This window comes from Rousettus aegyptiacus, unplaced genomic scaffold (assembly GCF_014176215.1).
Source record: "Rousettus aegyptiacus isolate mRouAeg1 unplaced genomic scaffold, mRouAeg1.p scaffold_m13_p_16, whole genome shotgun sequence".
Taxonomy (NCBI): Eukaryota; Metazoa; Chordata; class Mammalia; order Chiroptera; family Pteropodidae; genus Rousettus; species Rousettus aegyptiacus.
In genome coordinates, this window is record NW_023416291.1 from 2,692,374 (window position 1) to 2,716,713 (window position 24,340).

The following is a 24,340-nucleotide window of genomic DNA, read 5'->3' on the forward strand; positions in this document are numbered from 1 at the left end:
CGAGATGGAGCACGCAGCCCAGGCAGTGGCCGCAACGGAGTTTCAGCCGGGGTCGTGGGGGGAAGGTCATGTAGCGGCGTAACCGACGCGCCGGTCGGGTCACCTGCATGGCCAAGGAGGCCGTCCGTCCAGGGCGACACCCTGGGGTGGCAGGAGAAGGGAGCCCCTGGCCGGGGTGGAAGGGGCGCCAGGGACGTAGTGGAGGGTGGTTCGAACCTGGAGACGGAAGCGTTTTTCCCCAGGATGAAAGAGCAAAGCGCGACAGAGCAGGCCAGGCCGGTGCACGAGGGAGAGGAAGTCCCTCCCGAGGTCCCGGTCCAGAGGGAGGGCGTGTGGATCCCCCCATTCTGGCCCCGTTTTAAGTAAAATGAGAGCAGTAGTTATTGTGTGCGAGCGTCAGTGGGTTTGGTTCGCTGCAGGGCCGCGTCCTGGGGTGGGGTGGAGGGGGCCGCGGCGGGGCCGGGGCGCGGGCGGAGCTAACGCGGGCGCGTCCTGCCTTGCAGGTGGTGTTCCGACCGCTGCTGAGCCACACGGGGGCCGAGTCGCAGGCCGCGGTGCCGCTGCGCTGCCGCGTGCACTTCGGGCAGCACCTGTCGTTCTCGGGCGCGCTGGACTGCCTCCGCGCCGACATCGTGGACTCGGACACGGCCAAGGACAGGAGAGGCGCGCGGGCCAGAAGGTGTGTGTGCCCCTGCCGCTCGGCGCGTGCGCCGCCCCTCCGCCGTCCACTTCGCGTCCGGTGCTCCCGAGGAAGTAGTTTAACGCCCGAGTGGCAGGTTCGGAGGCCTGCTTTTGGCCTGTTTCTGTACTATGTTGGCACGTAGATGAGGGTGAGCCAAAGTACACCTGTCGCTATATACATCTAGAACGTGTTTACTGTGGCAGAGTTTCCACAGTCTTCTGGATCGTAATTTCATGTATTTTACTTGGAATTTATTCCCGACCTCCTTCCGGAGTTGACTTGTGGCAGGTAGTGTTTTCCCCCAGGGACAGAGTAGAGGTCGTGTTGAGAGTAAGGCCGCCAGAAGTGAAGATAAGGGGATGCTAAGCACGGCGCGTCGGACGCTAAGCACCATCTCTTATTGTCATCCTTCGTTGTCACCATACACATGGCTCACAACGTGTGTTACCTCGGAGATCACTTTGCGGACAGCGAGAGGGGGGTGGAGCCGTGTCATCTCGTTCTTCTCGTATTCGCAGGCAGGGACACGTGAACCTCCCCCCGCTGGAGTTCAAGCCGGCGCTGAGGCTGGAGACCTTCGGCATCAGCGCGGTGGTGATGGAGAGGTCGGTGTGCACGCCGCAGGGCGCGGCCAGCGCGCTCTCCTTCCACGACCTCAGCAAGCGCTGCTACAGCACCTTCCACTGCAACTTCACCGTCTCGTGCCAGTCCATCAGCCAGCACGTCGACATGGCCCTGGTCCGCCTCGCCCACCAGTTCAGCACGATGATAGACGACATCAAGGCCACGCAGACCGACATCAAGCTGAGCAGGTACACCGCCGGCTCCGCCTCGCCCACCCCCACCCTCAAGACCAGGAGGCACCGGGATTTCCGCTCGTCCGACTTCAGCCGCAGCTCGAGGGGGAGCCTCAACGGTGGCAACCGAGTCAATAACGCAAAGAACAAACGGACCAACAACGAGAATAACAAAAAGGAATCCCGCAACAAAAACTCGCTGGGGAGGTCCGAGCGGAGGACTTCGAAAGTGTCCAGGAAAGGCTCCAAGGACGTGGTGGACCACATGGCCATCCACATGGACGACTCCGACTCCATCACCGTGTCCGAGCAGAGCGAGCCCTCAGCCGAGTGCTGGCAGAACATGTACAAGCTGCTCAACTTCTACTCGCTCATCTCCGACCCGACCGGAATACTGGAAAAATCTTCAGAAACATTCGGACCTGCAGGTAATGGACGCTTTTATGGTTTTAAGACGTCTGTTTTGAATTGCAGTAATACTGGGTTGTTCATCATGGCTTCTTCATGCCGTAAGTGCATAATTGAAATGCGAAGTTGGCAGTGACCCCGGGGGAGAGCGTGGTCGCGGCGATCGGGGGTCCTGCCGCCCCCGGCCCGTCCTTCCCTTACACACTGTGCCCTCGTGGGATCCGGACCTCCGACTCCGTTCTGCTTTCAGGGTGACCGAGGGAAAACGCTGGAACATTTAGAGACTCGTTTCGGTGGGGACAGGAGCGGGAGGAGTCCGGGGAGCGCAGGGAGGACGGGCCGCAGGGTGTGGGGGCTGCCCCTTCCCCCCGCTTTCGCGGCTCAGCCCCGCGTGTCTGCCTGCTCACGAAGGGGTTCGGAGCCCGACGGAGCCCACGTGCAGAGTGGTGTTCGAGAATGAGCAGGATGGCGGCAGCGTGACGAAGACGCAGAGGAAGCGCAGCCTGGTGGCCGCGGAGCCGCAGCACGTCACCCTGATCGTGTTCGGGATCGGCATGGTGAACCGGACGCACCTGGAGGCCGACATCGGCGGGCTGACGATGGAGGCGGAGCTCAAGAGGATCCACGGCAGCTTCACCCTCAAAGAGAAGATGAAAGGTATGGCCGCGTCCCCCCACCCCGGGAAACGAGCTTCCTGTGTGTCCGGGTCACGAGGGCTACTTTATGTGGTTTTGTTCGCCCGTTCTTTTTGCTTTTAAATAATTTCCCAAGTTTTCTGCACTGAGTGTTACTTCTAAGACACGAGATGCCTGTCGGCTCCGTGAGGCGTAAGTGCTAACTATACCATTAAGCGGTAGAGTCAGCATTATTCCAACTTCGACATATAAGATGCACGTATATAGGAAACCATAGACGTAAAAAACTCCAAGAATGTTTTTAAAAAGTAGTTCCAAAACGTAGTTAAATTTCATTGTAACTTTAAAATGATCTTTTGTCACTGAACATACGAATAACATGCAATGTCAACGTGAAGTGCAGGTATCTCGTTTCCAGAATCCATGCGCTTATTTCTCGTCGCATTTCAGATGTCCTGCATCAGAAGATGACCGAGACCTGCGCCACCGCCCACGTCGGCGGCGTCAACATCGTGCTGCTCGAGGGGATCACGCCGAACATACAGTAGGTGCCCTTCGCTTCGGCTCGCACCGTTCCTCATGGGACCTGAAATCGTTGCACAAATCCCACACCTGCTGACTTTGGAAATTTATGTCTGTCATGTTGCCAGATACTGCGATTTTCTCATTAAGAATATCGCTAAAAGAAATGTTTTCACAAAAATGAATTTTTTTATCTCTAAAACTGTTTACTATCTCCCTTGCCCCCCTAAAAAACCGACTCCCAGAGCATTTTAAGATTGTGTAACAAGAAAAACGATGATAGTGCAAGTGTTGATTAAATGTTTAAGACGCTAAAGCTCACACAGCCCAGAGGGTTAACATTACCGGGGAAGAGTGTGGGCGCTCTTGCCCGTGAGTTAAGTGATCATTACCCGTCTTCACGCCGGCGGCTTGCAGAGCTTCCTCTCACCACGTCTGCACTTAAACACGTTGACGGCAGAGCCCGTGCGACGCTTGCGTGGTCTCGGGAAGCTTCTTGCAGTGAGTCGGCCGTGGGTGCTGCTTTCCTGTTGATTCTTTGCCCTTTTCCTTGTGAGTTCTACGCGCGATCTGTTCAGATGCGCTCTGCTCAGGATTGTCTGTGCGTGACATGCAGGTCACTGATCCGTTATCAACACCCTGAACCACTGCCGTGTTCGAAAACGTGGCGTTGTAAGCCCTCACGCCTCACGTCCTCAGCACGGCCGTTACGCTGTGACTACAAACATCTTTAAGTCAGATTTTGAGACTTTGCTTCTTATACGACAGCTGGTCAAGGTGGGCCTACTGGAGCATCTGACGGGGTACTTTACAGAACAGTGAATTGGGTTCAGAAAGATCGAAGTGTTTGCCTGAAATGCTTCGCATCATACAGCCAGGAGGAAGAGAGGCCTGAGCCTACGCTTCCCCCTCGTATGGTGCCTCTGCAGATAGCCTTGGCAGGACTTGGCTTCCGCGATTCTGCGGGAGGGCGACTTTAAAGCACCTTAGCCCATTCGAAAAGTGAAACAAGGCTCTGTGGCTGTCCCATCATTTTACTAAGTCCTCTGGGACTTCGTGTCTCCAATGTCTATTAGCTCTTAAAAGAAGGGCATGAATAGTCTCTAAACTTGCAAAATATACTTACAGAACAAATTTTTAAGAGTATTATATATTTGATATTTCTTGCCTTTAAATAAAAACCCAAACAAAGATCCCTTAACTTTTTTATTTGGAAGTAAAAGTTGTTATTATTCACTGCCAAATTCTTGTAGAGGTGGCTTTCTGGATTTATTCTTTAGCTTTTTGTTTCCAATTTCAGTTAAAGGAAGTGGAACTAAAAATAAAAAAATATATATTGAAATGGTTCTCCAACGGAAACTTTAAGAAGGGGGAGGTAGAACTTTCCCGACAGTTGACTGTGTTGTAGCTAATGTGTGCGTGAATGCTCATCTGCTCCCTTTCTGTTTTCCTGCTTCCTCTCGGCTCTCCACCTTTAGACTGGAGGATTTTCCTACGTCTCCTACAAGCACAGCCAAGCAAGAGTTTCTGTATGTCGTACTATTCTTTTTCATGGGCTTTGTGATTGATACCGTGTTGAATGGTTCTGAGGATAAACGTTAAAATTGTCTGCATGGCTCTGAACGTGTGTAGTTAGTTATTGTTCTGTAGCTTTAATATAGACCCTTTGTAGATTAGAGCCTCCCGGTACTCAAGGAGAACACACAGGTAAGGGCCACCTGTTCGGTAATTCTTAGCTCGTTGTAAGATTGTAGCACTGTAGTCGTGTGTTGTGTGTGCAGTGTTATTGTTACATTTTTTGTTATTGCGAATCCTTATTAATGTTTGATGTGATAATGAAGCTAAAAAGTTTTACTTTGCAAGAGTTCACTAATTGCAAAAAGAATTATTAAAACACTAACATATGATTAATGTGAAAAATACGTACACATCTCAACCTTATAATTCTGTTTTTAAGATGGGGAGAGTTTACTGCTCTGTTGACAGTAAACTTTATGTATGACTTTTACTGTGTCCATGCATGGCTTGATTTGACTCACGTGTGTCTGTTATTTTATGGTAATGAGCTATATCCTGAGTGCTGTATTTAAATGTCACATGAGTCATCACCATGTCAAAGTAATGTTATTTAACAATGGTTATTTCTTCAGACATTTTCTATAAAATTTGAATATGCTTAATAAATATATGAATCTGTACATTGTTCCATGCTGGTAAGGTTATCATACTTGGTGAGATTTATTTCATTGCATATCAATAACAGACCAGAGACAAAGTATCAGTTAACTTCCCTTTGTTGTAATCTGTATCACTTCACCAGCCAATTAAAAGTACTCAAAAAGAACAGGTGCACTATTGTTAAATTAGAGAAATGATTTTTTCCCTAGAAATCACTCTTCCATATTAGTGTCATCTTAATAGGCATTGAAGAGAATCTAAGTCCAATTTGGTAGTCACAGTAGACAGAAAAGACCTTATTTCTTTCCTTTTTATCACTGCATTCTCTGGCTGTATTAAAAAAATAACTGAGAGTGTCTGACTTTATAGGGGTGTGTATGACTTTAAATGGCTGAAAGTGACATTTTCATCTGCTCGACAATTCTCAGGTTACATATTGTGGCCTGGGCATTATGTCGGGATTCAGAGAAGCAGTAGTAAGCAAATGAGAAGCGGTCCCTGTCACGATATCACTTACGGCCACCCCCTCTCGCCCTTCAGCTGTTCCCGGCTGGGAGAGTTAGCACGTGAGGCACTGTCGCCACATGGGAAGGAGAGCTCCCGTGATTGCCGTCGACTAAATAACACGTAGTCACAACTCGCGCTGTCCCCAGCGCAGAGCTTTTCAGGCAACACGGAATCGAGGCAGGCAGCCCGGACCTGGGTGCTCACGTGGGTGCGGGAGGGTGGGGCGGGGTGGGGTGGAGGTACCGCAGAGACAGTGAGTCCCCAAAGTGAATTCTCCACTCAGCCCGTTCCATGGACAAGGGTGGCCCTTCAAGGCCCCGTCGCCTGGACACAGGACGTAAAAGACGGGAAAAGGTCCTTGCCTGATAAGGCACTGTGGTCATCGTAACCGAGGCCCACAGGAAAGCTTGCCCATTTTTACCAATGTAGTCATCACTCATTAGGAATTGGACTTCTATCATTTTGTTGTCATTCATTGAAAACAGAAAATCCAAGTTAAATTTCTTCTTTCCTGTTAATTTCTTTACCATATTTTAATATATTAGATAATTATTAGATTAATGTATTTGATTAGATTTTAAGAAGTATAGTATTTTTATCTTTTAAAAAATTTATCGAGATGACATTGGCTAATAAAATTATATAAGTTTTATATGTTAGGGATTTGTATAGATCCCCAAAATAAGTGGGAGGGGAAAAGAAGAATTCCAAGTGGGGAAAAGTGAAGGCGGAACTTTGCGAGCCGTATGTGTGTGATGCCAGTGTTCGTGCACCTTTCCGTGAGTTCTTCATTAAAGTAGGGTGATCTTTGGTGTGCGCAGGCTAACCGTGCAAAATGTGTTTCTGTGTTTAGAAAACATTTGTATGTGATAGAAATGCATGAAAAATCTTAAGCCATTGAGTTCAATGAATAACTTAAAAATATTCGTATGTTCTCAAATACTCTTTCGGAATTGCTTCTTCCCCGGCTGCGTTCTCATGAGCGCCCTCCTTTCTCGCTAGAACCGTGGTGAAGTGCAGCATCGCCAAGTCCCAAGCCCTGCACAGCGCCCAGAGGGGGCTGAAGACCAACACCGCTGCCGTGTTCAAGGTCGGGGCCGTCAGCATCAACATCCCCCAGCACCCGGCCACGCTGCACAGCATGATGGTCCGGAGCTCGCACCAGCTGTCCAAGCAGATCTCCGGCCTCATCCGGCAGCCTTCGTCGCTGTGAGTCGCGGGGCTTCAGGCCCTCCCTGCGCCGGGAGCCGGGGCGTGGAGGGAGACGGGGTCGCGTCCAAGTTTCGGCCGTCAGGGACGGTGGGACGGGTGGAGACTAGCCGGACACGGTCGCGGGAGGTACTGGGTATTGTGGGAGCACCGAGGCGCAAGCGTGGTGGTCGGGGCTCCGTGTCGCGTCCGTGGGGCCGAGGGGACCCTAGAGGTGTGTGGGCATCGTAAGAGGTTCCTGTAAAAGGCGACTGGCAAGTCCTAGGACCGTGTCAATCAATCCTCGTTTACTTTCAGCTCATCGAGATGTATGAGTGCGTGGGTTTAAGAACTGTCAGTGGCCATTTGTGTCCTATGCATGGTTTTGTGCCGTGCTTCCTATGAAGTGATCGTACGCGGTTCCAAGAAGGGCGTGACCACGCCACGTGTGTTTTGAAGGGCAACAGGTTGGATCGTGGCCCATTAGCCTTCACTGCCTGTGTCTGTACCCCTGGTTCCTGGGTCTGCGACACTGAGCTTCGTTGCTGGTCCCCAAAGCTATAACTCAGGAGTAATAAAAACGTAATAAGTGAAAGGCAAAAAATTTGTTTTCTTTTTCCTGTCCTGTAAGGTGAAAAATCATTACTGTATCTTTTGATAGTGTCCTAAAGCAGTGTGGTTTTTCCAGTCGTTCTATGTAGATCTTTAATTCTGATATAACACTAACTCACGTCCGTAGTTGCCTAAGTATTTACAATTTAACCGTTCCTCCTGTCAGTGGAATATGGAATCCATGAGCCTCGTCTTAAAGTACTCTGAGGCGTTTTTTCTTACCACGAGATATTGACAGTAAAGTGTAGTAGTTAAAAAATCAGGCTCTGGAGCCGGACTGAGTTCGGATCCTGGTTTCAGCGCTTTCAGCCTCCGCGTTGACCAGGCGGAGACAGCAGCGTCCACTGACAGGGCGCTCGAGGCAACGGTGCAGGACGCGAGGCGCTCGGAGCAGCCTCACCGGGCCTGTCGGTGGCGGGGGTCGTGGCGGCCGACTCGTGGGGTCAGATCAGGCAGACCAGAGTCTAAACTCCAGCTTCACACCGACGATGTGGACGGCCTCGGCATTGTGACAGTCCAGCTTACATTGTCATTACTTCTTTTCGTTTACTTTTCTCAATCATCGTTTTTCAATGGCTATTTTTAGGAAGTCTTAATATGATCTGATATTAGAAAGAAAACTTCTGTATACAGTATATTGTGATTTTTTTATTGAGGACTCCAGTGATTTTATACAATAAAATGGTATCTGTTTCAATTGTCTTAATTTTATACAGTAAAATGGTAGCGGCTCTAATCACGTCTAATAAAATTACGCATTTGCTTTGTAGCCCACAGCCTGCAAAAGAAGATATTGCAACCCCCCTCCCTTCTGAAAAAACTCCGACAAGCGTTAATCAAACGCCTGTAGAAACAAATGAGTTTCCTCAGCTGCCGGAAGGCCTGGAAAAGAAGCCTCTCGTACTCAAGTTCAGCGCCATGCTCGATGGCGTGGCCATCGGGGCCGCGCTTCTGCCGTCTCTGAAGGCGGAGTACAAGATGGGGAGGATGCGCAGTCACGGAATGACAGGTGACGCGGCTTGGCTCCGGCCTCGCCCACCGTGGCGTTGGTTTGAGAAATTCGAAGTACTTTGGTGAAAAGGCAAATTTGATTTTATGGATATTACATGAAAATTTAAATCATCTTAATCATAACGCTTAGCTTCCGTTAGCGGTGTTGGCCGGCCGAGCAGAACCGCCGGCGCGCCTCCCCGCAGGGCCAGCCCGGACCCCGCTGTCGCCGGCACTCTTTAGAGTTGTTCAGCCGTCGAGGCTGTTTCTGCAGTCTAAACTGAAGTCGGATAAATTTCTACATCTCTCAGGTTCCTGTAGGCTGAATAACTTGGTTTATTTTCACATTAGGTGCATTTAGCGCAAATCAAAGGTAATTTGACTTCCTCAAAATAGCTGCTTCTGCCAGGCCCTGTGATCCTTATATATTCTGTCCCAAACATTCTTCACTGTTGTTTTCTTATTCCAAAATGGATCATATATCCAAGCGTGAGTTATATGTACACAGTTTAAAGAATAATACAGAACTGTGAACCCTTCAGCCCTTTAAGGAACCTAGCAATTAGAACGTCGCCAGTACTTTGACGACTCCTTCAAGGAATGTTATCACTGCCAGGTGGTAGCCCCAGCCGCCCCCCAGATCAGACGGGGGCCCCTCTGCTCCACGTCCTGTCAACGCTCGGTGTTATCCGGCTATTAAAGTTTTGTTTGTCTGGCAAATGCAGATTGGTAGCTCACTGTGGTTTTAATTTATATCTCTGTAATTGCTAATGAAACGGAATTTTTTAATATAGTCGAGAGACCCCTATATTTTTTATATGAATGCCGGTCGATGGTTTTTGTTTGTTTGCCCCTTTTGCCATCGAGTCATTTGTATTTTTTGGTTCTCAAGAATTCTTTATACATTTTGTATATTAAACATAGATTGTCACCCAGGCGGAGGCTTATAATTTCACTTTTAGTTGTCTTTTGATTAGCAGATACTAATTTCAATGTAATTGTGTGAACGTTACGCAGCATCTGTAACGGGCAGTAACATCTTGATTTAATAAGGCGTCTGCTACCGCATCATGCCTTCTTCTTTTTAAATGTGCTTGTTTTAACTCTTCTGTAATAAGGGCAGCTTCTTCCTGCTCTACCCTCTGTGAACGAAGTGCTTCTCTAGCGCCCGACACAGGGCCGGGCACCTGGTAGGCTTAATAAATGGTTCTCGCCGGCTCAGCAGTACGGACTGACTCTTCAGTCACCGTCCATGTACTTGCAGATGGGAAATGCAAGCAGTTAAAACATCCCGTTCACATCTTTCCGTTTAGGTTTTGGGATATGCATCCGTTGTTCGTAGGCACATTTTTAAGCAGTAAGGAATGAGCATGTGAACAATCACCTGAACAGACAGTAACGTTTCTCATTTCTCACAGGCGCGCAGACCAGGTTCACGTTTGAGCTGCCGAATCACAGACTGCGTTTCACTTCAAAAGTGTCTGCCACAGATATGTCGACCATCCCGCCTTCTGCCAGCCTCAACCTGCCCCCCGTGACCATGTCCGGGAAGTACGTGATGGAAGAGCATGACAGCTACTCGGACCAGGTGTGGAGTGTGGACGAGCTGCCCTCCAAGCAAGGCTACTACCTGCAGGGAAATTACCTGCGCTGCGTGGCAGAAGTAAGTTTACGTTGTAGTTCTCTCACTCTTCGTGATGAGAAGTCTTCAGGCTTTAGGTGTACCCAGATATGTGGTGATCGGACTTTCAAGGCACGTTATTAAATCATTCATTCCTACAGCATTCTACACCAAATCAGGTGTGTGTGTGTGTGTGTGTGTCGCATGCACACGCGCGTGCACATATGTGCGTCTGGCTTCCTGTAGTTTCATTTAAACATACAGTTTTTATTGTCGTCTTTGAATTCATATTTCTTACACTGGGTTTCACGTTCATCTCCGTCCTATTCTCATAGTTCATTTTATTATAAGACGCTTAATAACATCTAATGTCAAGTGAACTCACCGATGCATTGACTCATGCAATCCCATGAAGTACATGTGTGTGTTCTCATGTCATAAATGAAGAAACCGAGTCTTCAGGGAGTCTGCGTGATTCGCCCGGATGTGCATGCTCATTGAGAACAATTCAAAGGCTGTACGGGGGATGAATAAGCTCAGTCAGACCCGCAGACTCATTTCTTCGCTCAGGGAGGCTGAAGGCCAGCTTACCATTGTTACTTTTTCACTTTATATCTGGACAACCGGTACCATTTTAAAGAGCTTTTGGGTGCATGTTTTTCGCTTGAGTTGTGGTAAGTGGATCAGCCGTTACTACCCAGACCGATAGAGCAGAAGGTTGAAGCTGTGGGGGTGTCCCTGACTCCCCCGACTCCCCCCGCTGCCGGGGGAGAGACGCAGGAGTCACGCCCTTGCTCCCTGGGCTTCCTCTGTCCGTCTGTGAGAACGGTTCAGCCTCGTCAAAAGCACTTTACTCTTTACTCTATGAAGTTTTCTCTAGAATCAGAAGCATCCGTATGAATGCTCTTTGCGTTCTTTGCCAGAAATGTTATACCTCTGGGGACATACTAAGTCTGACTCACCTCTTTAGACTCTGCGTGCCTGGCCCTTGTCTCAGAGTTAAAACAAGTGTACTAAAAAAAAATACTGTGCAAGATTCTAGAAGGCAAATGTTTATTTAAAGATAGATTATCAAGCCTATTTCATTTGAACTTTCAACTCTGAACAATAAATGCCTCAAACTAGTTAGCAATATTGTTATTAATGCTTCATCTGACAGAAAATAAAACAAATCTAATGCAGTATATTATATGATTCTTTACCACTAATAGCTATCAGGCTACTAGTATAAAGCCTGTAATCGGGGCAAAACACCATCCAAAATTTACCAAGAATGCAGCAATTGTAAACATGTAAAAGAACATAACATCGCAGCCCTCTGAGAGTTCCTGTTTTACTGTGGCCTGGACTGGATCCACATGCTGATCGTCTTTGCCCATTTCATACTAATAAATATAAAAAAAGTACCCAGTGCTATGCAGACTTCTCATGTATGAAAAGACTGCCAAATCTATATTGCTCTCAGTTTTTTTTAATCAAAATACGAATGCTCTCAACGCGGCCAATTTTGAAGCACTGCCTTGCTCCTAATTCGGTCTAGCTTTATGATAATCCCCGACATCAGTTAGGGCCTGCTCCTTAATCTGTTTATTAACTGCTTCTCGCCGGACGTTTTATGCCTTATACTCATCATAGGGCACATGTTATATCCGATTTACTAATCCATGCAAATGTAAGTGTCATGACGGTCATAGTTGTTTTTGTTCAGAGCTGTGAACATCAGCACCTAATGCAGCACACAGAGTAGATGGCAATAAATGTTTGAATGAGTAAATAAACTGCATCGATAATGACACTTGTCTATAGTTCTAACACTGCAGTGGTCATTAAAAATAAATATTACTCTAGAGAAAATTTCATTTGTTTTCAAAAGAGTGCCCATATCTTACTGGCTACTGTTATTTAAAAAAAAAAAAAAAAATTGGGAGAATGGCCCATAAGGATGTCAGGCCAGTAAAGTACTGGGAACTCTGAACTCTTTCTTTGGTATATTGATTTCAAATAGTATGTAGATAATCATCCACAGAGTTTGGGATTATTTCTGTGAACAAACAATGTGTTTACAACTAAGGCAGTCAATAATGTTAACCTAATGCTCTGATTTTATTTGGCAGGTTGGTTCTTTTGAGCATAATCTCACAACTGATCTTCTAAACCACTTGGTGTTTGTGCAGAAAGTATTCATGAAAGAAGTTAACGAAGTGATACAGAAAGTGTCTGGTGAGCTGGCCCGGCCCCTTCTAGTGTAGGACACGTAGCAGGCCTTTCTCCCCACTGGTGTTTCTGGGTCTCTGTGTAGCGGGATGGTAGCTGCGTGCTGGCCACGTGGAAAATCCCTTATAGCAATCCTTACATTTTGCTCTCACTCAAGAGCAGATTACAGTTGAGCTTCTTAATCTGAGTTTTACATTTTAATAGGAAATACGTGTTTGACTTTTTATTCACAAGATAAAGTACTAAGATGAATTAAGGCAGAAAATAAGTTGACTCTGTATGATAATTCTTGAGGCCGAATTTTTCCAGTGTAATCATAATAATGATTAAATAATAGGTAAGCCGCATCTACAAATTTGATTCGTAGTGGGGTAAAAAACTGTGGCATTAATGTGGCTAATGTGATAGATGGTGTCTCTGATGTTTCTACAAACTGAAACGATTGTGCGACACATTTGGTAACAGGCAGAGCTTTTGGTTTTGAACAGATTTTTTCTCTGAAACTAGATAAAAGGTATTCAAGATAGTGAATAGAGTAGCACAAAACAAATAGGCTTTTTACAAATAGGCTTTCTTTGGAGGTAAAATTGACATGTAACATACTAGTTTCAGGATACAACATAGTAAGTTGATATTTGTACATACTGTGACGTGATCACCACAGTACATCCAGCTGCCGTCCGTCACCATACAAAGTTATGATTTTTTTTTCTTGTGATGAGAACTTTTAGGATTCACTCTCTTGGCAACGTTCAGATGCGCAGCACAGTGTCGTTAACTCTCGTCACCATACCGCACATCGTGTCCCTGGGGCGCATTTTCCGTCTGGAAGTTTGTGCTTCCCGACCCCCTTCACCCCTTTGGCCCACCCCAAAACCGGCTTTTCCAATCCGTTCTCTGTGTCTGTGAGTTTTATTCTGTTTCGTTCGTTCATTCGTTTTATTTTTTTTAGTTACCACGGTGTCTCTTTCTTTGACTTACTTCACTTAGCATAATGCTGTCAGGGTCCATCAGTGTCGTCTCAAGGACTAAGAGGTCCTCCTCCTTTTTTATGGCCAGATGGCATTCCAGTGTGCATCCATGTGTTTACATCTCTATCCACGGATCTGCCACCAGACACACATTGTCTCCACATCTCGGCCACTGTGAATGATGTGACCGTGGGCATGCACATACTTGCTGTCATTAGTTTTTCCCTTTTCTTCAGATAAATAGACTTCAGTTTTGGAGCAGTTTTAGGTTCATAGCAGAACTGGGGGAGAAGGTACAGAGATTTCTCCGATGTTCACTGCCCCCCATCGCACACAGCCTCCCCCGTTGTCCGCACCCCCACCTGAGTGGTGCGTTTGTTACGGTTTCTGAGCGTACACGGCCACGCCGTCATCGGCTTGCTGAGAAGGAGGCGGAAGTTGTGGGGGAAGTGACGGAGGCCTGCAGCAGCAGCCGGCGGGGGTGTGTGGGGAGAGCGCGAGGCCGCCCGCAGCAGAGGAGCCTAGCCGCGCCGCTCAGCGTACGGCTGAGTGAGGCCGCTGAGGCCCCGGGCTCTGAGGCTGCGGGGAGCCCGCCCGGAGGCCCTCAGTCAGACTGGGGAAGTAGATCTGTAGATAAACAGCAGAGCAGAGGTGCATGTTTTTATGACACACATCGCAGAGGAAGAAATGACTCAGTCCCATTGTGGTTCAGAGGGAGGGATTTGAATAAAAAGGTGGTAAAGGGCGCAGAAGCATTTGGCACACGGCGAGCCTCAAATACTAACTCACCGTCATTAGGCGTCAGCGTCAGTGCCGATGTCGGCCTGGCCGAGAAGGCGGGAAATGAGTAAGAATGGGACGAAACAGTTATTATTTTCTTTTTAGAGAAATTGTCCTAAAGCCTCCATTATTTAACCTCCTTTAGGTGGGGAGCAGCCGATTCCTCTCTGGAATGAGCACGATGGAGCAGCAGATGGAGATAAGCCTAAAATCCTGCTCTACTCCCTGAACCTGCAATTTAAGGTGACACGCAAATGACAACGCCACCTTCAGACGGATTTTCCTAACTGATTAATGCACGCTTGGCGCTTGTTGTAGAAAATTCACACGATACGTAGATACGCCGAGCAGGAAATAAAAACGAAGTCTGCCCATTCAAAGAAGCAGCTTCAGCAATTGTTCGAATGTCCTTCAGGACCTTTCACTGTTTGTATTTTTGAAGATGCACACATTTCTGCATTTTAAAAGCCTTGGATGCCTTTCCATACCTTTAGGCTGACTTTATCTCCTGAGCAGCTGTGTCATACAGTTGTAACCATCCATTTAATTACTTTCTTCCACTGAACTTTCAGTTTTTTTCTAATTTTCGCTCTTATAAACTGTGCTATAAGAGATATTTTATACATGTGTTCAATTAACTGTAATATCTTAATCGAAACCTTAAAATTTCCAGTATTTAAGATGTGTTCTTAAAAATAAAAACCATTTTTCTGAATAGTTATTTAATTGTAATATATTTAACCCATGAACGATATAGATTTTAAATATAAAATACTGAAATATTTAATAGCCAAGAAAGCCCTACTAATGAGAAATTAAAGAATGTTGCTAGCTTTATCAGTTCATTAGACATCCTAGACGTGTTTTAATACAGTCTATTTTATTTATCATATGTTGAAATATTTAATTTGAGTGAATGGACATTGCTGATTTAAGATTCTTTTTTCCCTACTAACATATATCTGCTAGGGTATTCAAGTAACAGCTACAACTCCATCAATGAGAGCTGTGAGATTTGAGACTGGGTTGATTGAACTTGAACTTTCGAACCGACTTCAAACCAAAGCTTCACCAGGAAGTAGCAGCTATCTGAAACTGTTTGGTAAATGCCAAGTGGATTTAAATCTGGCCTTAGGACAGATTGTTAAACATCAGGTGAGTGCAGGAATATGCCGACTTTAGAACTGTGGCTTTTAAATTTTGAGCATCGATTTTAACTAAATATACTCTACTTAAAAAAATACTTAAAGTTCCTAAAATTTCTGATTGTAAATTCTAATGAAAATTTGTTTAAGAAGGACTTTAGAGTTTTACCTTGGCGTTTCTTTGAGTATTTTGGTGGTATGTTGTTATAGATTAGTGCAAATGCAGTTACGTGAAACGTAGTTCAGTATCTTCATAAATATTTGCTTATAATTTCTCTTTATTTTGTTAAACATTGTTTTTATTTCAATGCTTTGTGCTAACATTGGTAAGTTCTTAAAATGTTACTAAGTTTCTTGGTTGTACTCTACAATATTGGCATGTTTTATATACTATAATATTAAACATATGAAGTTAAATATAAACACACATACACAGCTCTTAATTAGACTCTACTTTATAAAAATTGTCATTCATAGCTCATAGGGGTTTTTTGATGTCCTTTTTTGTTTTTACTTTGCTAAAAATTATGTAGATTTTAATCTTTTTTCTTTCTTTGATTTGAAGAACTGATTAAAAGAATACCAGTCACACTTTCAAAATTCAGTGCCTGTATTAAAGAGTATGTGTGGGGAATAAATGAATAAAAATTTCTCGTCATCTCTAGAAAAACAGTAATTTGTTCAAATGGAAATGCACTTTGAGAGGAGTGGGGATCTGATTATCTGGACACATTTACCGCATCGCCGTCCAGAATACGAATGTCATCCTGGCTTTCCTACGAACTTTGTTTGGCTTCATATTTACTTATATACCCATTCACATTGTGTATAAATTTCAAGTGTCTGTGGTGTAGAGCATAGGGAATATATATCATCGGCGAATGAATTTGAGAAAAACACACTGTAGTTATTTTGGTGCCCAATACCATTAATGGTGTTAAAACTTACAGTTTTTTTATTGGCAGTTTCCATTATTCGATTTCATTGAGCTTTTCATTTTATTTTAGGTTTATGAGGAAGCCGGTTCTGATTTTCATCAAGTTGCCTATTTTAAAACCAGAATTGGATTAAGAAATGCCCTCCGAGAAGAAATCAGTGGTTCCTCAGATAGAGAAGCCGTGCTCATCACCCTGAATAGGCCGATCGTGTACGCCCAGCCTGTGGCCTTCGACAGAGGTGAGACGGTCCAGCAAGGCGGTTGTTGGTTTTACAGCCGTTACGGAAACGCCAGATAAAAACCATCTGTGGTTTACCAGTGTAATCGCTCGACGGCTCACTGTCTCCTAAATCTGAAATGAGAGCACCCCAGAAGAGTTTCTGGCTTACTCCCTTCAGCTTTGAAAGTTATCGTGCTTTTTAAAGCCATTTGCTTTCTGCGTGGATCGTAGCACTAAGTTCTTGGTCTGGATGGCTGACACGCCCGCTTATTTGGCACTGTGTTTGCTTAGTCTGTAAGCATTGACTGTGTTCCTACCGTCTAGACGTGGAAACTGAATGTGGGGAGGTGTCCCGCCCTCCAGGGCCCCTCAGTCCAGTGGGAAGAGCAGAGCAGACGACATCGGGGTTGGAGGTCCGCGTCCCAGGACCTCAGGGAGAAACTCATTCTTTGGACGCGACCTGGAGCTCGGAGTTTTCCAGGGAGACAAAGACAAGGAAGCGAAAGCTCGTTTTGTCTTCCTTGGTATCTGAAGGCCTAGGACAGTGCCTGGCGTGCGTAGCAAGAACTGAATGAGTACTTGCCACGGGAGAGAGGATGCGAAGGGTACACATGAGCACAGAGGTGTAGGGGAGTGTGTGGCAGCAGCCTTCGTGAGGGAAAATCATGGGCAACAAGGCGGAACGGATAGGGTCTAATTGAGGTACGTTGGGTAACTATGTTGGAACTGTGTTTCGGAAGTCACGAAGAACCATTTAGGAAGCCACCGAAGGTTTAAATCAGTGGTAGGTATGGGCGGTGATAAGATCGGTTCGTGAGAAAACCGCCCTTTCAGCAGTGCTCTGGGTAACATTGTATGTTGCCGAATCCAGTGCTTGCTTTTTCCTTTCTCAGCTTGCTCATCTCTCATCGGCCTTCAGCGGCTCCTTAAAATCCTCCGCTCTTCCTGCCCGCGGCCAGCACGCACCCTTCCTTCTGCTTCTCCGGCCCTTCTTCTGCACCCTCCTTAAGTGAGGGTTTTCCTTAAGGCTTCAGTCCTGTTACACCCTCAATGTGCTTGACCCGCCCCCCCCCCCAGTCCCATCTTTGTAACGTGTGCCATAGTGTCACGCGCCTCTGTAGCGGCAACAGCAACAGCAAGCTCCGCAAGGCCCGGGGCCGCGGCTCTTTTTCTTCGCGGTCCCAGCCAGCGCCTAGCGTGTAACAGGCGCGTCACACACAGTTCACTTGATGCGCGGATGGACCTGCGTTTTCTTCTTCCTTCTGCGGTGGTCTCCTTCCCGCTGCTTTTTTCCATTTGTCAAGTTGACTGTAACTTCTTAGATCCTTTCTAATGCCAATGCTATAGGTATCTGGGCATCATTTTTATTAATCAGTGGGATTTTGTAGCCGTCGAGGTTACTCGCCATATAGTTTTGCAGTTTTGATTTAGATTTTCTTTCTGTCCTGCCTTAATTATCAAAAGCCGTGCTGTTTTGGCTGAATTACAAGGCTGCCTATGACAACTGGAATGAACAACGGATGGCTTTACATAAGGATATTCACATGGCTACAAAGGAAGTCGTGGACATGCTGCCCGGTATCCAGCAAACCTCTGCCCAGGCCTTTGGGACCCTCTTCCTGCAGCTCACCGTGAATGACCTGGGAATTTGCCTGCCTATCACAAACACTGCGCAGGTACGAAACGCCCCTCCTAGACCGGGATTAGGGGCCAGGCGTTTCCGCTGACCGTGTCTGTGTATATACACTAGGACGGTATGTGTTCAGGAGAGCAGTTTATAACTGGGCTTTAGTGAACAGAAAGCAAGGTGGAACTCCGTCAAGTGTTTTTCATCTTCAGTATATTAAATGCAAATCTCAGGAGACTTTTCTCCAAAGCACTCTGATGAGACTGACATCTACCTGATAATTCTCAGTTTTCACCTTGACAAATAAGCAGCTTAGTTTTCAGAGTCTTTTTACTGTTCTTGTTTGTTAGTACAGAAGTCTTTGGCATACACTGTTAATAAAAGACAGACAAAACATTTGAGAATACTATTCAATAATGTTAAAAACCTCACTTAAAATAGAGAATTTAAAATGCTTTTACACTAATATTTAATAGTAATGAAACTTGCAAGTTATCTGTAACCTGGATAAAGCAAGAATTTTCATAATTTGGGACTAATTCTCAGGAACACATTTTCGCACACGTGTGTGAGGGCGCAAAATGAATACGGCCCTAACGGACACAGGGGCCTCTGCTTTGCTGCCCTAATAGATAACCTGCAGGCCGCTGTCGGATGAGTCTGCCTTTGAGCACTTTGTGTGGGAGACAGCGGCAGGGGAAAACCGTGGGTTGGGGGTTGGCAGCATGCGGCACCCCGAGTTTTAAAAGTAGGCATCTTTCAAAGTTGCTTCTCGATGCAGCTTTTCGGGCTTGACCCTTTCTGGGTTTTTGTTCCTAGAACTCCTACAAGGACTTCCAAACTGAAAAGCTTGTCACCTTTTGTCCGTTTCTTCTCTGACGTATTTTGCAGTCTAATCACTCTGGCGACCTTGACACCGGCTCAGCCTTGGTGCTGACCATCGAAAGCACTCTCATCACCGCTTGCTCGTCAGAGTCCCTGGTCAGCAAAGGGCACTTCAAAAGCTTTTGCATCCGCTTCGCTGACGGCTTCGAGACGTCCTGGGACGACTGGAAACCAGAGATCCGCGGGGACCTGGTGATGAACGCCTGTGAGTGCTTCCTCTCCTGTGTGAGGAGCGGAGTTGTTAAAAGTTAAAAGAGACCAGAGCAGCCCAATGCCTTCATTTGTAAAAGTAAAGGATGTTTGGGCATAGGAATGTTATTAGACTTTGTGAAATAAGGGCTGTTTCTACCTAAAGATGTCAGGACACGCTTGTGAAAAACTAGCGTTCTGTAGTGTTGGGAAGTAAACCAGTTAGCCATTCATTGTGTTGGATGGTTTAACATTTGAAGGTTCGATCGCTCCCTGATTTTCCGTACAATGGATTCACCATTGACCAGATCAAGCCCCTTCATTCTGCGCGGCTCTCGAACCAGAGCGATAAATGTGTGAGGCCCGGTTCACCAGATGGCGCAGGGCAATGCAAGTGGCCAGGCGCCGGGGCCGGCCTCACCGCCGACAGGAATTCACCACTCCTCACTTCCAGGATTTGGGTCTGTTCCTAAAGATCTCCATTTTCCTTATGAATTCATCATGGTTCTATATGCTATGAATTTATATAATCTTTTTTTTTTTTTTAAGCTTAATTAAAAATCTCTGATACTTCCGGGATTGGAATTCCCAAAAGTTTTTTTCCCATTTTTATTTACTAGTTCTACCTTGTACTTGGCTTCAATTCTGTTACTCAGATTTCGAAGGGTTTTCTTTTCATTCTAGCATTCTTAAATTTGGAAGAGTAGTCTAGGTTTCTTTTGCTCTGAATTATAACTATAAAGGTGAAGTGGGTGATCTTTTGCCCCCAAACAAGACCTAGTTCTTTTTATTTTATAATTGTATGTGAGGCATTGGGACCGTATGGTTCAAAAATATAATTTAGAATTTAAAGTCACTGGCACTATCTTAAAAATAAGAATCATAGAATAGACATCGTCACTTAACAAATAGACCGTTTTTCCCAAAATAGGTTATAGCTTTTCTACAACTCAAATTCGGGTAACGTTTGAAGACCAGAGTGAACTGCAAAAGGACATTTCATGTAAGATGTGTGCATGGTTGGGTTTAGACTGAAATTTGGTTTCCATCAAGTACTCCTGAAAAAGGGTCTTAATTCTGTCTTGAGACTTTACTTTGTTTAAAAGTTGTTTCAGGGATGGTATGTCCTTTACTGTTTAAAATTGTTGATTTAATTAACCTTGTTTCTGAAGCTGACCTTATCAGATTGAAGCTAACGGGTAGGAAGTGTTTCAGAGTTAAAGTCACGTACATGTCCGGGGGACAGGTCCGTGACCTGACAAGATTGACATCGTAGCAGCCAGTCATTTTTTTCATGTAAAGTGTTCCTTGTCTGTCAAAGGAAAAGACAAGGCTGATGAGTCATGTCCGTGACCCGATGTGGCCGTTCTTAAGTTATCAGTTTAAACCATCTGCATTCTCAAAGTGCTAGTCGCTCGTGATGACACAAATTGTCATGGCATTCAGAAACTAGAGTTTCAGAATCAGCCAGGTGTTGTCACGCACATGTGGAAGTTACATGCAGAATGTGGAGATAAAACCGCAGTTAAATTCTTAAAATCATAGAATAAAACCCCGTGAGATCTGAAATCGACCTTACAAGTCATCTCAGGCTGCCTTTTAGTCTACAGGTTAGCAGCTGAAACCCGGAGAAGTTAGTGGTCCTGTTTACATCTAGGTAGTAATCTTTGCATGAGAAAAACTGCAGTACGAAATTTCATCACAGCGTAATTTTGCTGAAAACTGTGCGGGGCGCTCTTTGTGCAGGCGTGGTTCCAGACGGCACCTACGAAGTGTGTTCCAGGACGACGGGCCAAGCAGCCGCGGGTGAGTCCGCTCCTCATGTGGCCCTCGCCCGTGCGTCGGGCAGAACGCTGCCTTCCCACGTACATGTTCTCCTGCCTCCGCATTCACAGCGAGGGGACCTGTAACTGAACTTGTTCCAGTGTTCCCCAAACTTTAAAAACATTTCGTAATAATATTAGTATATTTTTATTTAACAATTATTAATTAGACACCTGCTGTGTACAAGATACACTGCAAAACGGGGGAAGATAAAGATGAATAAGGTCTTTCTACTCAGTAAATTTAAATTGTAGTAAAGTAGCTAAGGCCCTGGAGCATAATTAAAGTGTAATGTGGGATAGGTACAATGAGATATAAAATTCCAACTGCTATTGAAAATTACAGGAGGGAGACAGAATGTCCAAATTTGGAAGGATACGAGGATCAGAGGAAGCTTTATGGAAGAACAAGCATTAAACAGGGACTTGAGAGATGGGGTAAAGGTGTTTCCTCAGCAAAACCCAGGAGGCATCAGTCGTGACTGCAAGACAGTGTTTGGTCAGAGCTGTCTAATTGGCTGGAAGAAAGTCGTGTGAAAAATAAGATGGGAAAAGTCTTAAATCCCCAAATAAGGGCTTTGAACTTGATTTGGCGGACGGTAGGAAAGCCATTGAATTTTTTTGAGCAAGAAGGCAGATGGCGATAGTATATGAGGGACATTTTCAAGGATTAGAGAGGAAAGAAGGCCCTTGGAAACCACCTAGGAGGAAACTGTAGACGTAATAAGATGATGTCACAGTGCAGGTTTGTGCTATTTCGCTGGGTATCGCATTCGAGTAAGCTGAAGGGAGATAGTTATTTAAGGGCTCGTAGGATGCGAGAGGGTAGAAGCCGATCAAGGTCAGGAGGCTGCCTTTCTCTCCCTGTGCGTCCCTCTTCTGCTTCCCAAGTCCAGCCTCACGTCCATCCTCACTGTCCCAGAGCAGCAAGGCCAGCGGTCCCCACTGCGGGCCGAGACCACGAACTTCAGCTCGAAGCCTTTGTCAGGACCCTTGTTTATAACTAACTTAACCAAAACAGGGAACTTGGTAAAAGCGTGTTTGCGGACCACAGGGAAACTCGGGAATGGCTGTCTCGGTGACAAGAGGCACGAGGCCAGCCGAGCGGCGAGGTCACACTGTCTGTCGGCAGGTCTCTGCCGCCCGTCTTTCCCCTGCGGGTGGTCCCTGGTGCGTCACTGCCGCCTCCTGACACGTGGCTCAGGAGCCTGATGCCCTCCTCGCTGAAGCCCAGGGCATGGCGCCTGCCCCCCACCCCCACCCCGTTGACCGCACCCAGGCCAACTACCTAATTAATCTTGGCTCATGAGCAAGGGTGGTGGCCAGCCCTGCAGTGGCCGTGGGAGGAGGGTCGGCTTGGGGTGAGGGAGAGCGAACCCACAGTTCAGGGAGAGGGGCTGCTGTGCAGGGGGCAGTGGGTGCTCACCTGTGGCCCCGCGTCCTGACGGGCGTGGCCGGGGCAGCCGTCGGTGGTGATACGGGCCATCTTCCATTCCGTTCCCTAAATGTAGAACGATTTAAATACCCACACCCAAGACGGGCCGGAAACACCTCTCCTTCCTTTCCGCAGAGAGCAGCAGTGCTGGGACCTGGACACTGAACGTGCTGTGGAAGATGTGTGGGATCGACGTCCACATGGACCCCAACATCGGCAAGCGGCTCAACGCCCTGGGCAACACGCTCACCACGCTGACCGGGGAGGAGGACATCGACGACATCGCGGACCTGAACTCCGTGAACATAGGCGACCTGTCGGATGAGGACGAAGTGGACACCATGTCTCCCACTGTCCACACGGTGAGGGGGCGCCCGGCGGACACTCCCCGGGGCAGGAGGGAAGGGGTGCTGGCTCCTGCTTCCGCGTTTCGTCACGTCGCTTTTAATTTGATAACATCGTCTTTTAATTGAGTCTCTCGTAATAATAATGACTGTCAACCAACTTGTGCCTCAGGCTGCAGGGAAGGTGCACTAACCTTACAAGCACGAGCGGACCTGTGGAGCCAGCGTTGCGGCCGCCGAGGGCTGGGGAGTCGGGGAGGCCGGGAGGGGCAGGCGGAGGCCTGGTCATGACCAGTGTTGTTTGCGGGCTCGCGGCAATGTTCTGAACAGATCGTGGGGGAGCAGAGCGCACACACACAGCAGGAAGTACGCGTTTTAAAGATGTGTGTCTCCAAAGATACCGTACACTCGATAGTATCGAATTTTTGGGTAGTTACTCTCCGCTTTCATCCTGGTATTAAAAAAATTTTGAGTATTTTTTTTACTATTTTACGAAATGGTTTTGTTCTCGGAAAGACGTTCTTTTAAAAACTGCTGTACTGTTTATCGTTTAGAGCTCAGATGGAAGCTCCGTAAGTGGAGATGGCCACAGGCTCACCTTTGGGCAGCGACTTGTCAATCACCTGCTAGGCCTGACGCCCCCGCATCAGCGCCACTCTGTTCCTGCAGAGTATCTGTGTGACCCCGACATGGGGGGGTCCCCTCAGGCTAGCCAGGCCCATTCGAAAGTTTGCAGAGCCCACTCATGGGGAAACGTAGGTAGCAACTAAATAGATTCCTTATGACAACCAAGGGACTCGAATCACTGGAGAACTCAATCACCGTGCTGGATGTGCTGTAGATGGTGCTGATTCTTGCATGCTGCCTGTGATTCACGTGTCGTTTTGGGGATAGTGCAGACTCGCCGTGTGGCCCGACGGTGCTGCTGACAAACACGCTTGGATTTCCAGGAGCCCGCGGAGTACCGAAGACCAGGAGCGTCCTGCGGGCCGCCGGGCGAGCTGAGAGGCAGGAAGACGGTGAAGCGCCTGGTGGACATCAGGGAGCTGAACGAGCAGGCCAGAGTCATAGACGACCTGAAGTGCGTGTCGCGGCCCCAGCTCGCGCCGAGTCCTCGTAGTAGAGTCGTGGGGCGGCAGCGGTCGCGAGCGAGGGGGCCGGGGGCCAGGGACGCGGGCGGGGATGGTGACCCGAGCGCCCCAGGCCCGAGCAGCCGGCCTGACCGTGTGTCACGGATGCACGTGTGCACGTGTGCGTGTGCACGCGTTAGTATACGTGGTAGTCTTTTGCTAAGAGGATTTCTGAAACTTAAAATTTTAAGAGGGCAAACAAATTGAGTGTCTATTAAGCACCCGTTGTGCATGGGACATACTGTCGCAGTTTAATCTGCACAGTGTTTCCGTGAGGCTTGATGGCATTATCCAAACTGTCATCAAGAAAACTGGCCGGGAGGAACGAAGGCGCTAGAATTGGAAGCACCGCGGGTTTTGCCTGTGGTAGCGGTTCCCTGGGGCCGACGTGGGGCTGGGTGAGTCCGGAGGGGGCAGGAGGTGGTAGTGATTTATTTTTCTGTACCTTTTGCCTGCTGGATAGAACTAGGTGATAACTCCATCTCTTAGAGTAACTGTTC

At 47.1% G+C, this 24,340-nt stretch overlaps 1 protein-coding gene across 7 annotated transcripts in view; it reads left to right on the plus strand.

The window, feature by feature from the left end:
• Positions 1 to 24,340, plus strand: part of KIAA1109 (KIAA1109 ortholog) — a 113,948-nt gene that overhangs the window by 60,410 nt on the left and 29,198 nt on the right. For 4 of the 7 annotated variants that reach the window (XM_036233451.1, XM_036233450.1, XM_036233454.1 and 1 more), the window contains exons 46-63: positions 504 to 679; positions 1,201 to 1,907; positions 2,299 to 2,544; positions 2,973 to 3,066; positions 4,523 to 4,573; positions 6,732 to 6,938; positions 8,300 to 8,538; positions 9,938 to 10,182; positions 12,255 to 12,360; positions 14,251 to 14,348; positions 15,075 to 15,260; positions 16,258 to 16,426; positions 17,872 to 18,083; positions 18,926 to 19,124; positions 20,855 to 20,914; positions 22,502 to 22,728; positions 23,265 to 23,465; positions 23,661 to 23,791. In XM_036233451.1, coding sequence (XP_036089344.1) covers positions 504 to 679; positions 1,201 to 1,907; positions 2,299 to 2,544; positions 2,973 to 3,066; positions 4,523 to 4,573; positions 6,732 to 6,938; positions 8,300 to 8,538; positions 9,938 to 10,182; positions 12,255 to 12,360; positions 14,251 to 14,348; positions 15,075 to 15,260; positions 16,258 to 16,426; positions 17,872 to 18,083; positions 18,926 to 19,124; positions 20,855 to 20,914; positions 22,502 to 22,728; positions 23,265 to 23,465; positions 23,661 to 23,791 — 3,554 coding nt within the window. The remainder of the gene's footprint in view (positions 1 to 503; positions 680 to 1,200; positions 1,908 to 2,298; positions 2,545 to 2,972; positions 3,067 to 4,522; positions 4,574 to 6,731; positions 6,939 to 8,299; positions 8,539 to 9,937; positions 10,183 to 12,254; positions 12,361 to 14,250; positions 14,349 to 15,074; positions 15,261 to 16,257; positions 16,427 to 17,871; positions 18,084 to 18,925; positions 19,125 to 20,854; positions 20,915 to 22,501; positions 22,729 to 23,264; positions 23,466 to 23,660; positions 23,792 to 24,340) is intronic. The other 3 variants (XM_036233456.1, XM_036233457.1, XM_036233452.1) reach the window with 2 other exon arrangements.